Consider the following 15,927-nt stretch of genomic DNA (forward strand, 5'->3'; position numbering starts at 1 on the left):
TACATGGATGGATCCTCCATTCCGGTTCTCACGGTTTCCAACCACATTCAATCCACAACACAGGGCCTGCGGTAACCAAGATAAAAAGGGCTCAATTCAGAGATATAGTCTGTTTGGATGGATCACGCTGCCTGAGGAGGGTGCTGCTTGTTCCATGTATTCAACAAAAACTTTCAAAACAGAATCTTCAAACATACCAATCTGTGTCTTGTTCTGTTGTGGAAAAACAGAAAAGAAACCTTGATGGAAATGTTTCATTTTTCCACCAACAGCTGCTAAACAAAAAAACCCAGATCTCTTCATGTGCATCTTTAGTTTCTTTGTTTATTTGATAAACCCTATTTGCATTTGGAAACAGCTTGGATAATTTGACTGGGGACTGACAATTTGCCTGTAAGGAGATAACTGTAGTTCAAACATTTTCTCTCTGTCTCTTCTTTACTCTGCACTTGGCATTCATCAGTGTGTGTGTGTGTGTGTGTGTGTGGGTTTATTGTGAACATCCATGTGTTCTAGTGTCCTATGTGTCAGCCTGTGTATGAAGATCTATGAACATGTGGTGTGTTTATGTGACAGAGAGAAAGAGAAAGAAAGAGAACTCCTCCTTGCTGCATGGCCTTAATGTGAGACAGATGAGATGAAAGTACCACAGCAGCCCATCATTGGCTACCACTATCACCATAGAAACAGGCGTGACCTTATAAAGGTCATGGGGAGTTTGGGACATCCATACCTCAGTCAGCTGACAGGTTTGTTTTTGTGTATCCCTTGTGGCTCAGTTGATAAAGCATGGCACTTCAACACTAGGGTTGTAGGTTCAATTCCCAAAGGGGACCAGTATACAAAATGTATCCTCCTGTAAGAGAGCCTGCCAAAATGTAAATATCTGTGCGTTCCCTTGAAAACGTCCATGTTGTGTATTTTAACCCTTCAGAATAAAAGCCTGAACTCTATGGAAAGATGAGGCTGTCATGAACACAATGGTGCTCTCCTACCTCCACAAGCCCCACTGGGACTCGTTTGTATTACTATTTGATTCTTCTCACTTTTGTTTGTATTTTCACTTGCTTTGGCAATGTAAACATATGTTTCCCATGCCAATAACTGAATGCCATTGAATTGAAATTGAATTGAGTCTCAGTGCTCAGTGAGAGAGAGAGCCTCATGGACGAACTCAATGGCAGACCTGAACAGCTGGAGATCCACTCAGAGTCGGTCTCTTAATGCAGTCCTGCCACACATAATGAACTGAGGCCCTGCACAGCAGGATACATTTTACTCAGGAGCACACAAGTAGTCTCGGCTAGCTAGCTAGCATCTACTGCTACCTCCTAGCCACACAACAGAGCAACAACAAACCCACACTCATCTCAACAACCGCTGCCTTGAAGTCTGTTGAGTGTCTGTTATGACAATGTGCTGATATAAAAGTTATTTGCGGATCTTCCTTTCATGGTTTTTATAACAACAATTGGCCAATAAAGCAGCAGATCAAAAGCTAACAGCCTACGCTAGCTCCACGCATCACCTCATTCTCCTCGGGGGGAGATTTGGCACCTCACTGCAAAGCCCGGCAACACAATTACCTCAGCCTAAACCTGTCAGCAGACTATTACAGCAGCTCGTGTGTGTGTGTTCATGTGTGTGTGTGTCAACACACCATTACAGCCCAAGCCACCTATTATGGGGATGGGGGAGGGAGTCCAAAGCCATTGTAGCGAAAAGGTGTTGTCAGATATAGGCTGGCGGAATGTGGCTACAGGGTATTTGATGGCGGAGGTTGGCCTATAGAGCAATCATGGCTTCTAAAAACATGGTTAAATCTGTAGGTTCTCCACAGCACCCTTAATACTGAACACTGATGGTATGGTGCTGCTGATGGAAGGATCTGGAAGAACACTGATGGTATGGTGCTGCTGATGGAAGGATCTGGAAGAACACTGATGGTATGGTGCTGCTGATGGAAGGATATGGAAGAACACTGATGGTATGGTGCTGCTGATGGAAGGATATGGAAGAACACTGATGGTATGGTGCTGCTGATGGAAGGATCTGGAAGAACACTGATGGTATGGTGCTGCTGATGGAAGGATATGGAAGAACACTGATGGTATGGTGCTGTTAGATGGAAGGATATGGAAGAACACTGATGGTATGGTGCTGCTGATGGAAGGATATGGAAGAACACTGATGGTATGGTGGTGCTGATGGAAGGATCTGGAAGAACACTGATGGTATGGTGCTGCTGATGGAAGGTTCTGGAAGAACACTGATGGTATGGTGCTGCTGATGGAAGGATCTGGAAGAACACTGATGGTATGGTGCTGCTGATGGAAGGATATGGAAGAACACTGATGGTATGGTGCTGTTAGATGGAAGGATATGGAAGAACACTGATGGTATGGTGCTGCTGATGGAAGGATCTGATCTGGAAGAACACTGATGGTATGGTGCTGCTGATGGAAGGATATGGAAGAACACTGATGGTATGGTGCTGCTGATGGAAGGATCTGGAAGAACACTGATGGTATGGTGCTGCTGATGGAAGGATATGGAAGAACACTGATGGTATGGTGCTGCTGATGGAAGGATCTGATCTGGAAGAACACTGATGGTATGGTGCTGCTGATGGAAGGTTCTGGAAGAACACTGATGGTATGGTGCTGCTGATGGAAGGTTCTTATCTGGAAGAACACTGATGGTATGGTGCTGCTGATGGAAGGATATGGAAGAACACTGATGGTATGGTGCTGCTGATGGAAGGTTCTGGAAGAACACTGATGGTATGGTGCTGCTGATGGAAGGTTCTGGAAGAACACTGATGGTATGGTGCTGCTGATGGAAGGATCTGGAAGAACACTGATGGTATGGTGCTGCTGATGGAAGGATCTGGAAAAAGATCAACAGAAAAACATAAACAGAGGTTATAGTAGATTAGAACTGAAAGATGGTGCTCCATCATGCAAACATTCTGATAGAAATAACATTCTGAAGATGGATGGTGATTGACCTTTCACCTTTATTCCAGGGATGTGTACAACTTTAGCCTAAAACATATAGTAACCTTGTCCTTACTGTAACGTCCACATAATACTTTTTTGTTTTCCACTAGAGTGACTCCACATTATATTCTGCATTGTTTAAAACGCACTGATTAAACCTCCTGGCTACACAACCTTACAGGTAGACATGCAACATATTCCATCCAGCCTGTATGGTACAGCCTGAAATCTAAACGTGGAGGTCCCCTCCCCTGTTCAATGGAGCATTCCAGGCAGCCCCTTTCCTCCCACATAGCCCTGATGAGGGAGGCCCCCAGGGAGGAAGGGATGCTATGTGAATCACCCCCAGTCAGCTGCTCTCTCCATGGGCTCGGTTGGTCATACCTGGGGGCCTCTGAATGGAGCCCTCAGGTAAAGCACTGTTAAAACAAATCTAAAGCTGGCTAATGACACGCACAGTGAAACTCTGCACAGGTCATTTACCCTGCTGACAGGCTGGGGCCTCTTCTCTCTGGCGCGCTCGCTCTCCTCATACACTGGGAGGTCATCTACATTAGGAAAACACACCTCTCTCTCTCAAGGTTTACTTACTCTCTCCCACCACAGCATGGGAAAGCTATCGGTGATCAGTAGAGACAAAGCAATATCCTTTTACAATAATAAATTAAAAAACATGATTATACTGTATGTATGAAAGATGATCCATGCCAATGTTTTCCCTTTCACCAGCTCCTGAAGAGAAATTCAACCAGAGAGAGGAAGGGTAGAACGTTCCATATGACTTCAGATGGAGGAACAGTGGTGAGGTGAAGTGGATTAGTCTGTGGAGAAAGTCAAATCCCAAAATGTATTTTTTATTTATTTAACTAGGCAAGTCAGTTAAGAATTAATTCTTATTTACAATGACGGCCTACCCCGGCCAAACCCTAACCAGGACGATGCAGTGTGCCGCCCTATGGGACTCCCAATCACGGCTGGATGTGATACAGCCTGGATTGGAAACAGGGACTGTAGTGACACCTCTTGCACGGAGATGCAGTGCCTTAGACCGCTGCGCCACTCGGGAGCTCTTGAACACTCAAATACCTTCCAGGAAAATAGATGTCCATCATGTCTCTGACATGAGCCTCTTCACCTGAACCTGAACCGTGCGGGGAAAAGGTCACGGTTGAACACTGCACTACAGAGTAGAGTAGAGAACGTGACTTTCCTCAGCAACCAACTGCTTTTGAGGAATACTCTGACAGAGACAGAGAGTATGTTATAGTTCACAATGGAGAAGAAAATGTAGATGAAATGTATTATTAGTTTCATCTGGTTTGTTTGTAGCTTCCATGTGATGAAGGGGGGGGGCAACGAAAGTCCACTGGTCTTCTTCCTCCCTCTGTACCACTGGGAATAAATAGATGACTACATTTAGCTTTTGTTTCTGTTCTGAATAAAGGAAGTAGCCTACAATCCCTACTTTACCAATCCTGTACTTCAACAGATACAAAGTGATCCAAAGTCTAAAAAAATACAGTTGAAGTCAGAAGTTTACATACACCTTAGCCAAATACATTTAAACTCAGTTGTTCACAATTCCTGACATTTAATCCTAGTAAAAATTCCCTGTCTTAGGTCAGTTAGGATCACCACTTTATTTTAAGAATGTGAAATGTCAGAATAATAGTAGAGAGAATGATTTATATCAGCTTTTATCTCTTTCATCACATTCCCAGTGGGTCAGAAGTTTACATACACTCAATTAGTATTTGGTGGCATTGCCTTTAAATTGTTAACTTGGGTCAAATGTTTTGGGTAGCCTTCCACAAGTTGGGTGAATTTTGGCCCATTCCTCCAAACAGAGCTGGTGTAACTGAATCAGGTTTGTAGGCCTTCTTGCTCGCACACGCCTTTTCAGTTCTGCCCATACATTTTCTCTAAGATTGGAGGTCAGGGCTTTGTGATGGCCACTCCAATACCTTGACTTTGTTGTCCTTAAGCCATTTTGCCACACCTTTGGAAGCATGCTTGTGGTCATGGTCCATTTGGAAGACCCATTTGCGACCAAGCTTTAACTTCCTGACTGATGTCTTGAGATGTTGCTTCAATATATCCCCATAATTTTCCTTCCTCATGAAGCCATCTATTTTGTGAAGTGCACCAATCCCTCCTGCAGCAAAGCACCCCCACAACATGATGCTGCCACCCCTGTGCTTCACGGTTGGGATGGTGTTCTTCGGCTTGCAAGCATCCCCTTTTTCCTCCAAACATAACGATGGTCGTTATGGCCAAACAGTTCTATTTTTGTTTCATCAGACCAGAGGACATTTCTCCAAAAAGTACAATCTTTGTCCCCATGTGCAGTTGCAAACTATAGTCAGGCTTTTTATTGCGGTTTTGGAGCAGTGGCTTCTTCCTTGCTGAGCAGCCTTTCAGGTTAAGTCGATATAGGACTCGTTTTACTGTGGATATAGATACTTTTGTACCTGTTTCCTCCAGCATCTTTACAAAATCCTTTGCTGTTGTTCTGAGATTGATTAGCACTTTTCGCACCAAAGTACGTTAATCTTTAGGAGACAGAATGCGTTTCCTTCCTGAGCGGTATGACGGCTGCGTGGCCCCATGGTGTTTATACTTGCATACTATTGTTTGTACAGATGTACGTGGTACCTTCAGGCGTTTGGAAGTTGCTCCCAAGGATAAACCAGACTTGTGGTGGTCTACAATTTTTTTCTGAGGTCTTGGCTGATTTCTTTTTTCCCATGATGTCAAGCAAAGAGGCACTGAGTTTGAAGGTAGGCCTTGAAATACATCCACAGGTACACCTCCAACTGACTCAAATTATGTTAATTAGCCTATCAGAAGCTTCTAAAGCCATGACATAATTTTCTGGAATTTTCCAAGCTGTTTAAAGGCACAGTCAACTTAGTGTATGTAAACTTCTGACCCACTGGAATTGTGATACAGTGAATTATAAGTGAAATAATCTGTCTGTAAACAATTGTTGGAAAAATGTATTGTGTCATGCACAAAGTAGACGTCCTAACCGACTTGCCAAAACTATAATGTTTAAATGTACTGTTGAAGTCAGAAGTTTACACTTAGGTTGGAGTCACTAAAACTAGTTTTTCAACCATTCCACAAATGTCTTGTTAACAAACTACACATCCAGTAGATGTACACTAAACAGGAACAATCAAAAGACAGAATTTAAACCATTACCATGGCAACATGATGGGCAGCCATTACTGTCTAACGCCAGACTAACAGCAATACAATCATTCTGTTCCCACAAAGCAGACCTTGTGGTGTGGACACACAGTGTTCACTATTACAGAAATCCATTACTCCATCAGCAGGTAGGATATTGTTGGCCTCAACACCTGTTGGCCTCGCAGGTTTCATCAGATAGTTGAAATAAATGGTAGTCATCATCATAACTATAATCATAGTCATAAAGCCACCTTTATGCCCACGCCAAACTGTCCTGCCATTTAGATTTACTGTCAATGTGCTGCTGAAGAGAGAGAGGAGGGTGAACACACACACCCACTTCCCTGTGGGCACACCCACCCACACAGGTGTGTTCTACCTGAGCTCTACTCTGGCAGGCACAAAATGGCTCCCATCAGAAATGGCTGGGGCGCTCCCATCAGAAATGGCTGGGGGGGGTCTCATTAGAAATGGCTGGGGGGGGGGGTCTCATTAGAAGTATACTGGTGGATTCTCAAGGGAGTACAAAGACACACACTGTACCACACACAATACGGCAGGTGTGGAAGACAAATTAGATTCAATATGAATATAATCCCTCAATGATCTATCGTCCACGTGAGAGATATTAGCTGTTCACAACGTCTGACTTGTAGTTGAATGAGAAACTTACAAAATTGCTCATTGCCATGTCTGTCATCATTCTTTAAATAAGCCACACCAGTGGAGGCTGGTGGGAAGAGCCACACGTGAGTTGGAATGAATCAGAGGAAAGGTAGCATGTTTTGATGATAGTTTAATGGTGGTTTTGACTCAGAATGAATAACACATCTAGTAATATTGCATAAGTGGCATGATACTGTGCTCTTTCTGTTCATACCACTGTGACCTGTGCAAATACGGACCACCGTAAGAAATAAAAACAAAGCAACTATGACTACGTAAAGAAACGTAAAATGCATTTTTAAAAAAACAAGATGGTGAAAAAGTCAAATCTAGTCAGTAGTGACATACTCAAGTAAAAATGAAAGGAAAACCAACTTTCTTTTCTAACACATTGGGTTTTAATAAAGTCGCAAGAGTACTTCAACATAACACTGTCTTGATTCATAGCCGAGCTGCAGTCTCTAAAAACACTGCTTTGATCATCTTTGATTACAAAATGTGAAAGAACATTTTGATGTATTTTGATGAAAGAGTATATGCCAGGTGGTTTTGGTCGACACAGTAGTTTTTAGGTATAACTGGTCACCTCTGGTACATAGATAAAGACACTAAAAACAAATCTGATGGAGATGCACAGCTCCACCTCTCTCCAAGTCATAACCTGTCTCTACAGTCAATGAGACATGACTGATACAATGGAGCCATTGAGATAACAGAAGTAGATACAGAACCTCTTCCTCATTGTATTATCCCTAGGGCCCTGTATTTTACACCACCATGTGACAAGCCAGGATTTCAACCTTTATTTAAAGCTTTTTAGCTAAGTTTCCTTCCAATCGGCGACAGGTTTTTATGGGAATATTCAACTGAATAAAAGGCTTTGTGCGATGACTTTTTATGCACATAAAAATAACTTTTGCCGTTAAATTCTCACGCACTGAATAAAAAAAATACAAGTTAAATGGGCTCCCGAGTGGCGCAGTGGTCTAAGACACTACTTCTCAGTGCAAGGGGCGTTACTACAGTCCCTGGTTCGAATCCAGGCTGCATCACATCCGGCCGTGATTGGGAGTCCAATAGGGTGGAGCACAACTGGCACAGCGTCGTCCGGATGTGGCCATCATTGTAAATTAGAATTTGTTCTGGACTTGCCTAGTTAAACAAAGGTAACATTTTCAACTCTGCTGATGGCTTTGTCACTACAAATGTTGCGTTGTATAGCAAATGTGCCCACTTTGGTTTGGACACACGCGCTCCAGCCAACAGCTCACAGATGCCTACAGGATGAGATTATTACGGACAAAAGAGACAGATTCTTACTTATTAGTCAAACGGCAGCCAAGCATCGATCATCACGTCACCAGAATAAGGCCCTTGATATTTAATGGAAAGGAGCATCATCGCAGACTTTCACCACCCTGTGAAGGTAATCAGAAGCTCTTTAATACGTAGCTTAATAAAGTGTTTGTAGGGGTCGTAGTGCGAGGGCCACACAACATCTCATCGCGTGGCTCAGAGTTTACGTCGACATGATGGCTATTCCAGCAATATTTCAGCATAAAAGGCGTCTCGCGTGCATTTTACAGAAACAAAAATATCCCATCTTGTCTAGCGTATATTGTTTTGTCGACATTTTGGACAAGTTTACTGACAAATTTGCCGTTTCCATCAGGTCTGTGGTGACATTTTCTTTCTCGAACTCACATAGAGAAGTTTGGACGGAAACCTGGTTAGTGTTGGTGTTATTGTCGTTTCTGGTTAAGGTGCAAAACACAAGGTACTAATATAGCACATGTCAACACATGCAGTGTAAAGATAATGTACTATAATGTTGCTGAGTTACAGCAACAAGGTGGGTTCTGGACCTACAGTTCATCTGAAAGATACTGTTGGAAGACAGAACAGATCTCCTCACTGCTCATCAAGATGACTCATTATCTACTTGGAATGTCGACAGACTAACGTGTAAAAAATAAAAAAAAAGGTGACAATCTCCTTTGAGGTGCTGTAAAGGCATTACAAGCCAACTGCTTGCTATGACTCCAGATAAAGTGTTTCTGCTGTATATTCTACTCAGCTTTTCAGTGACCTCCAGAACAACAGTGAGAATATAAGCAACTAAAAAAGTGCAGCAGCTCTCAAACAACAGAAACCAATTCATCTCCAGTAGAGACCAGAGATAAGGTCGCTGTGTGTGTGTGTGTGTGTGTGTGTGTGTGTGTGTGTGTGTGTCAAGCAGTATAGCTCCGTAACGCAACACTGTTCTAGTAGCACCAACAGTGTTCTGTGAAGAAACCTTGAGAAATGTTTATGGTACCAACCTAACATAGGATAGCTACTCTATAGGTATTCTGGTTAACTGTGTATTAATCTAGTGTCCCATTGCTTAGTCACAGAGGAAGTCCCCCTGCTTTTAGGGAGGTTTCCCTGGTCCTTCTTCTGGCTATGGCCTCCTGCTTCTTCCTCTCAATCTCCTCCTCCGTGCATCTCCCTGTCATCTGACTGTTGACAAACACTGAGAAACAAATCAGATTACATGGAAATAGGACTCTGACTGCAATTGAAAAGCTTAAAGACAGAATGTGCCTACAGTGACTGACAGATAAAAAGCACAGACAATTAGTGTATCAATTTTTATGCACAAAAAGTTAATACATTTACACATTTACTCAGCCTTTCCAACTTTGAAAATACATAATTGAATAGAAATGAAGCTCTTCAGTTCTAAAGTACACCTCCAAACCTCTCAAAGCCCTGACCCAACAGCCATCTATTTACCTCCTAACCTCTCAGAGCCCTGACCCAACAGCCATCTATTTACCTCCTAACCTCTCAGAGCCCTGACCCAACAGCCATCTATTTACCTCCTAACCTCTCAGAGCCCTGACCCAACAGCCATCTATTTACCTCCTAACCTCTCAGAGCCCTGACCCAACAGCCATCTATTTATCTCCTAACCTCTCAGAGCCCTGACCCAACAGCCATCTATTTACCTCCAAACCTCTCAGAGCCCTGACCCAACAGCCATCTATTTACCTCCTAACCTCTCAGAGCCCTGACCCAACAGCCATCTATTTACCTCCTAACCTCTCAGAGCCCTGACCCAACAGCCATCTATTTACCTCCAAACCTCTCAGAGCCCTGACCCAACAGCCATCTATTTACCTCCAAACATCTCAAAGCCCTGACCAATAGCTATCTAACCTCTCAGAGCCCTGACCCAAAAGCCATCTATTTACCTCCTAACCTCTCAGAGCCCTGACCCAACAGCCATCTATTTACCTCCTAACCTCTCAGAGCCCTGACCCAACAGCCACCTCTTCAGTAAACTTGACTGCCTCCATTAGATGTGTTTTGTCATGTACTTGACAAGTTTAAAACCTGCCTACACTGGCTGACTATGGGAGCTCTTCTCTTCAGGACACTGGACGAGCTTGACTTCCAGGGATAAGTGGATAACGCTTTGAGTAAACTTCCTGATTGGCCTAATGTGTTGTTAGGGGCCAACATTTAATGTAACACTAGAGCTAAACTGACAAGTGGAGGATTATTGTTTTGCCTTTTTATGGGGTAAAAAGCTCACCTTTGTTGCCGATGGCGGCCGAGTCCGACAGATGTCTCTTGAACGATGATGCATGATGGGAATTTGAGTTTGGGAGGGTTCTCGCCGACACTGTCCGTGGCATGACCGACTTTGAGTTCTCCGCTTGGAAGGTTCTAACTCCAAGGGAGCCTAGGCCAAATGTTCCCCAGCCTGGAGCACCCCTCAGCTGGGTAAACTTGCCCAGACCCTCAGAGCTGCCTGGATGGCTCTGGGACATGACTGTATGATGTCCGACCCAAACATTTCCTGCTTTTGCTGGAATGTTCCATCCCTGAAAGTGCACATGGGTGCAGCTCCTATCTCCTGGTGCTGAGTTTGAGCGGCCAGACGTGCAGGTGATTGACTGTCTCCTGCTAGGACCACCTACAGCCCTATCCATAGTCATAGACCCCTCTCTCGCTGTAGCCAGAGGGGCGGTTGGAGGGGCTTTCGGTTTGCTCTCCTGGACGCGGACCTCAGTGCCATCCGTGGTTGTGGTGGCGTCCTCGGACAGCGGCTGACTGTTGGAGATCCTCTCCACGTCGTCACACACCTGATACAGCAGTTTGTCATCGTCACCTTCGTCGTCGTTCCACAGCGACTCAGAGTCAAACAGGGACTGGAGGTCCTCCTCTGAGATGTCTTTGAAAGCGGAGTCTGGGGCTGTGGTTCCACGTGAGGTTGTGGCCGTGCTCACCCCCTCAGCAGAGTCTCCACTGGGGCCCCTAGTCCCCACGGCCGCAGACAAGCCGGGCCTGGGTCTCTCAGGCTGGGCCTCTCCAACAGTGAGGGACGGTCTGGGTGCTTCTTTGGTTGTCGGAGCCATATTCACCTGGAAACAAAAGTTGGGCTCCAGCAGGAAAGTGCTTCTGCTGGTGGGCTTGGGTTTAGGACATGGCTCAGTGAGGGCACCTCTGTTAGAGGGTTGAAGGTGTGTGCTTGTCCCCTTCCAGACAGAGTGAGAGGGCAGGCTGATAGGATTGGAGGTAGTAGAGGAGGGTGGTAGGGTCTTTTCTGTATCTGTTAGCAGCTGTGTGTTGTCTCTGTCAGTGCTCAGAGTCAGTGAGCTGCTGGGTTTAGGGGACAGCGTTTTCAGCCCCTCAGGATTCTGGGTCATCTCCAACACGATAGGGTCATTGAGAAGGTCATCATCCTCCCAGTCAAAGTCCTCGTCTTTCGCCTGTCCTACTTCCTCTTTACCAGTACGAGCCGATGAACCAGACGTGCTTCCCCCGCCAGGCTTGACTTCCGACACTTTGACGAGGTCATCGGCAGTGAGATGGCTGACCCCAACTTGAACCTTGACCTCCTGAGAACAGGTGGAGGCGTTCGACCCTTGGCTGAGCCGTCCGGTGACTCGCTGCGTCGGCCCGTCGAACAGAGCGTTAAGCTCCGCCTCTACCTGCTGGGCTGATGACGACATTGTCGTCGGGCCCTTGGGTTCCTCCCCGTACCGGTTGTTGATTATGGTATTGTTTGTGTGTTCAGCACACTTCCTCTCTCTGTCCTGCTGGTGCATGTTGATGTCAAACTGCCTGGCCAGCTGCATCAAGTCCTCCACTGAGCTTTTCCTGTAGAGAGGAGAGGATGAAGTGAGTGGATGAACCAACAAGGAATATATTGAGGAACCTTTGAAGAAGCTAGTATAAGCACTAGCAAGAATGATCTGATTAAGAGAATTACTGGAAAAGACAAAACTATTGGACGAGAAATAAACCTAACATGTTAAATAAAAGGTTTTCAACTTGTCAACCTGATTACACAAGTGATTTGTACAAGTTCACTCACCGGGTGGATTTCTTCCTTGCTTTGGGCGGGCGTACCTCTGGGGTACAGGGGACAGCGCTGTCCCCAATCCACTGGAGCAGAGGACTATCCACAGAGACATGTTGGGCATCCTGGAAAATGAAGACATGGTTTACAACAGCTGGTTTGTGTGCTGTGACCAACCTAAAGCTTTGGGACTACTTTCAAGCCAGGGCCCAGGCTTTAACCTCCAGTGCTTCAAGAAGTACCAGATTTAGAATGTCTTCATTCAAAGAATCTCTTTCCATCCACTGAAACAAATCAACACAGTAGAATGCAGTCTTTTACATTTTAATATAACGAGGCCTTTATATCCACAGTAACACATGATTCAAAAACATGTCGGTGCTGCAGGGCACCAGCATCTATTCATTTATTTTATTTAACCAGGAAGTCAGTTAAGAACAAATTCGTATTTACAATGACGGCCTGCTACTCCATCTATCAATGGACCTCAGTGACACGGTAAACATGTTTTATATACTGACCTTAGGAGCGATCCGATTGACAATGTCTGATATCTCAACAACTCTGGTGTTGCTGGGCCCTTCCCCTGGAGAATAAGGACAGCAACAGTTAGCCTTCTGTTGGCACATATACATAGTAATCCCAATGACTTTGGGCATAAAGGCCACTAGCGGAAACTGGAAGCAGCCTGTGTGTCGCCTCTGTGATCTGTGGAGGAATGAAACACATGACCTCCTATCCACTGAGACACCATCATGTACTGGCTTTGAGAAGAACAACAAAAAGATGAGTGGATTGAGGATCTCAATCCAGGTGTGAGGAGAATGAGGTGTGAGGGGAATGAGGAAGAGGAGGAATGAAGGATAAAGTTATGCTAATGTTAAAGCTTTTGCTCATCAAGTGACTTAACAACAGCATCATCATACCACTTCCAGCAGGAGTAGGTGATGCCGGGTCCCATATGATGTCCTGTAAAACATCTCCATCCCCGGGGGAATCAGCAGGGTTGTTTAAGCCCGTGTATCTGCCCCTCGCTCGTCGTTTGGGGGTCTGCAAATCTGGAGGGAACGAGACCAACTGTAAGGAGGTCACTAGACATACTAAATAGGTGAACAACAAATGGGGTCTACCTGGTCACGCATGAGTACAATAGGGAGAGCATCAGCACGTGTGACTAGGGGCTAATGCACTGTTGAGTTATGTATGGAGCCATGTCATCGTGGAATGCTCTGCCACCAGACGTTACTCAGGGAAAAAGTCTGTTTAGCTTTAAAAAAATATTTTTAAATAACCTATTACATCACCTCTGCTCTTTCTAAAGATTATATATTTTTTTTAATAATTTAACCTTTATTTAACAAGGCAAGTCAGTTTAAGAACAAATTATTATTTACAATGACGGCCTACCCAGGCCAAACCCTAATGACGCTGGGCCAATTGTGCGCCGCCCTATGGGACTCCCAATCACGGCCGGTTGTGATACAGCCTAGAATCGAACCAGGGTCTGTAGTGATGCCTCTAGCACTGAAGATGCAGTGCCTTAGACCGCTGCACCACTCGGGAGGCCCAAAATCTCATTTAACTATATATAAGAATATGAATATGTTAATAGTGTGTAAATAGTATTTTTGTTGTCTTTCTAATATATAACTTATTATTTTTTATATTTGTATATAATGTCCTTGTCTATAACTGTTTTGTACTTTGTCATTTATTTGTACGTTTTATGTCGACCCCAGGAAGAGTAGCTGCTGCATGTGCTGTAGTTAATTAAAGGTTACAATTAAAATTAAAAAGCTAATGGGGATCCTAATAAACAAAACCAACGTCTTGGAACGTTCAGATAGAAATAGAACGAGGAATCACATAAGCTCTATACATTGCATTTCTATCTGCAACGTTGAAGAACGTTTGGCAACTGAAGGTGTCCCTGGCTAGCGACGTCTCTGCCCAGCTAATTAACGTTAGAGCTGTTTATACTGCAACCTACACGAAAGTTTGACAACGTTAGCTATTGAGTCTAGATGTTGTTGGCTACCCAACTAGCTGGTTAGCAATACCGTTCCCGTTCACTTTTGGCAACCATCTTACCTTTAGAACGAGTATGTGGTGACTTCCTGACAGAAGGTGAAGATTGGGGTGTCAGTTTCGGGCTTTTACCCGATTTGTTTGTTCTCAACCTTTTTTGAGAAAATGTGGAAACATGACTCCAGATTTCACTTAAGTCATTTGAGCCAGTGTTAGGGTCATGCTTTCTTGGATTTGGCATATTTCGTCGTCAGTTTTCTTGTTCATCATTTGACTTTACCATAGATGACTTGCCCATTTAAACGCAAATTGAATCGTTTGTCATTATCTTCGTGGGTAAATGTGTGCTGTGTTTGTGTTCAGCATGTACGCCGCCATGATGTTGTGTGACGTCACGCCAAATGCATAAAGTGAAGTTGCCCCCAGACACTGAACTGAGATCAGTTTTTCGATTTGACTCACTTTTTGTAACATAAGAGTTATGGCAACTAGGATGTTTACTAGTGATGCTGAAATACGTTAGAAAACGAACCTGCTTTGTTTAGCAGTAAGTTACTGAAGTTTATTTGCAATAGTCCATATGTATTAAATACATCAAATCAAAGTTTATTTGTCACGTGCGCCAAATACAACAGGTTTAGACCCTACAGTGAAATGCTTACTTACAGGCTCTAACCAATAGTGCAAAAAAGGTATTAGGTGAACAATAGGTAAGTAAAGAAATAAAAACAACAGTAAAAAGACAGTGAAAAACAGTAGCGAGGCTACATACAGGCACCGGTTAGTCAGGCTGATTGAGGTAGTATGTACATGTAGATATGGTTAAAGTAACTATGCATATATGATGAACAGAGAGTAGCAGTAGCGTAAAAGAGGGGGTGGTGGGTGGTGGGACACAATGCAGATAGTCCGGTTAGCCAATGTGCGGGAGCACTGGTTGGTCGGGCCAATTGAGGTAGTATGTACATGAATATATAGTTAAAATGACTGTGCACATATGATGAACAGAGAGTAGCAGCAGCATAAAAGAGGGGTTGGGGGGGCAAACAATGCAAATAGTCCGGGTAGCCATTTGATTACCTGTTCAGGAGTCTTATGGCTTGGGTGTAAAAACTGTTGAGAAGCCTTTTTGTCCCAGACTTGGCACCTCTTACCATGCAGTAGTAGAGAGAACAGTCTATGACTGGGGTGGCTGGAGTCTTTGACAATTTTTAGGGCCTTCCTCTGACACAGCCTGGTATAGAGGTCCTGGATGGCAGGCAGCTTAGCCCCAGTGATGTACTGGGCCGTACGCACTACCCTCTGTAGTGACTTGCGGTCGGAGGCCAAGCAATTGCCGTACCAGGCAGTGATGCAACCAGTCAGGATGCTCTCGATGTTGCAGCTGTAGAAGCTTTTGAGGCTCTCAGGACTCATGCCAAATCTTTTAGTTTCCTGAGGGGGAATAGGCTTTGTCGTGCCCTCTTCATGACTGTCTTCGTGTGTTTGGACCATTCTAGTTTGTTGGTGATGTGGACACCAAGGAACTTGAAGCTGTCAACCTGCTCCACTACAGCCCCATCGATGAGATTGGGGGCGTGCTCAGTCCTCTTTTTTCTATAGTCCACAATCATCTCCTTTTGTCTTGGTTACGTTGAGGGATAGGTTGTTATTCTGGCACCACCCGGCCAGGTCTCT

General features: G+C 44.5%; 2 protein-coding genes and 1 long non-coding RNA gene across 4 annotated transcripts in view; all 3 read right to left on the minus strand.

Moving 5' to 3' along the window:
• LOC115181232 (uncharacterized) overlaps positions 1-3,852 on the minus strand; it is a 4,085-nt gene extending 233 nt beyond the window's left edge. Inside the window, exons 1-2 of the mRNA XM_029743253.1 lie at positions 3,486-3,852; positions 1-2,889 (exon numbers count right to left, since the gene is read on the minus strand). The exon at positions 1-2,889 is cut by the window's left edge and continues 233 nt beyond it. Coding sequence (XP_029599113.1) covers positions 1,818-2,889; positions 3,486-3,550 — 1,137 coding nt within the window. The 5' untranslated portion in view covers positions 3,551-3,852 and the 3' untranslated portion in view covers positions 1-1,817. The remainder of the gene's footprint in view (positions 2,890-3,485) is intronic.
• Positions 3,853-9,177: 5,325 nt separating this feature from the next.
• LOC115181227 (ewing's tumor-associated antigen 1) lies at positions 9,178-14,727 on the minus strand. Of its 2 annotated transcripts, none has more exons than XM_029743246.1 (6): positions 14,314-14,720; positions 13,149-13,280; positions 12,744-12,808; positions 12,238-12,347; positions 10,450-12,020; positions 9,178-9,381 (listed from the first exon to the last, which is right to left on the minus strand). In XM_029743246.1, exons 1-6 carry the CDS (start codon positions 14,489-14,491, stop codon positions 9,257-9,259), a joined length of 2,181 nt encoding a protein of 726 aa, XP_029599106.1. In that variant the 5' UTR covers positions 14,492-14,720; the 3' UTR covers positions 9,178-9,256. The 2 variants fall into 2 exon arrangements, with proteins under 2 accessions (XP_029599106.1, XP_029599108.1); XM_029743248.1 differs by having other exon boundaries at positions 9,286-9,368; positions 14,314-14,727.
• Positions 9,486-10,416, minus strand: LOC115181228 (uncharacterized). Its single transcript, XR_003873324.1, has 2 exons — positions 9,653-10,416; positions 9,486-9,609 (listed from the first exon to the last, which is right to left on the minus strand). It is a non-coding gene; the product is annotated as an uncharacterized LOC115181228 (long non-coding RNA).
• Positions 14,728-15,927: the final 1,200 nt, after the last annotated feature.

The sequence above is a fragment of the Salmo trutta genome, unplaced genomic scaffold (genome assembly GCF_901001165.1).
Source record: "Salmo trutta unplaced genomic scaffold, fSalTru1.1, whole genome shotgun sequence".
Lineage (NCBI taxonomy): Eukaryota > Metazoa > Chordata > Actinopteri > Salmoniformes > Salmonidae > Salmo > Salmo trutta.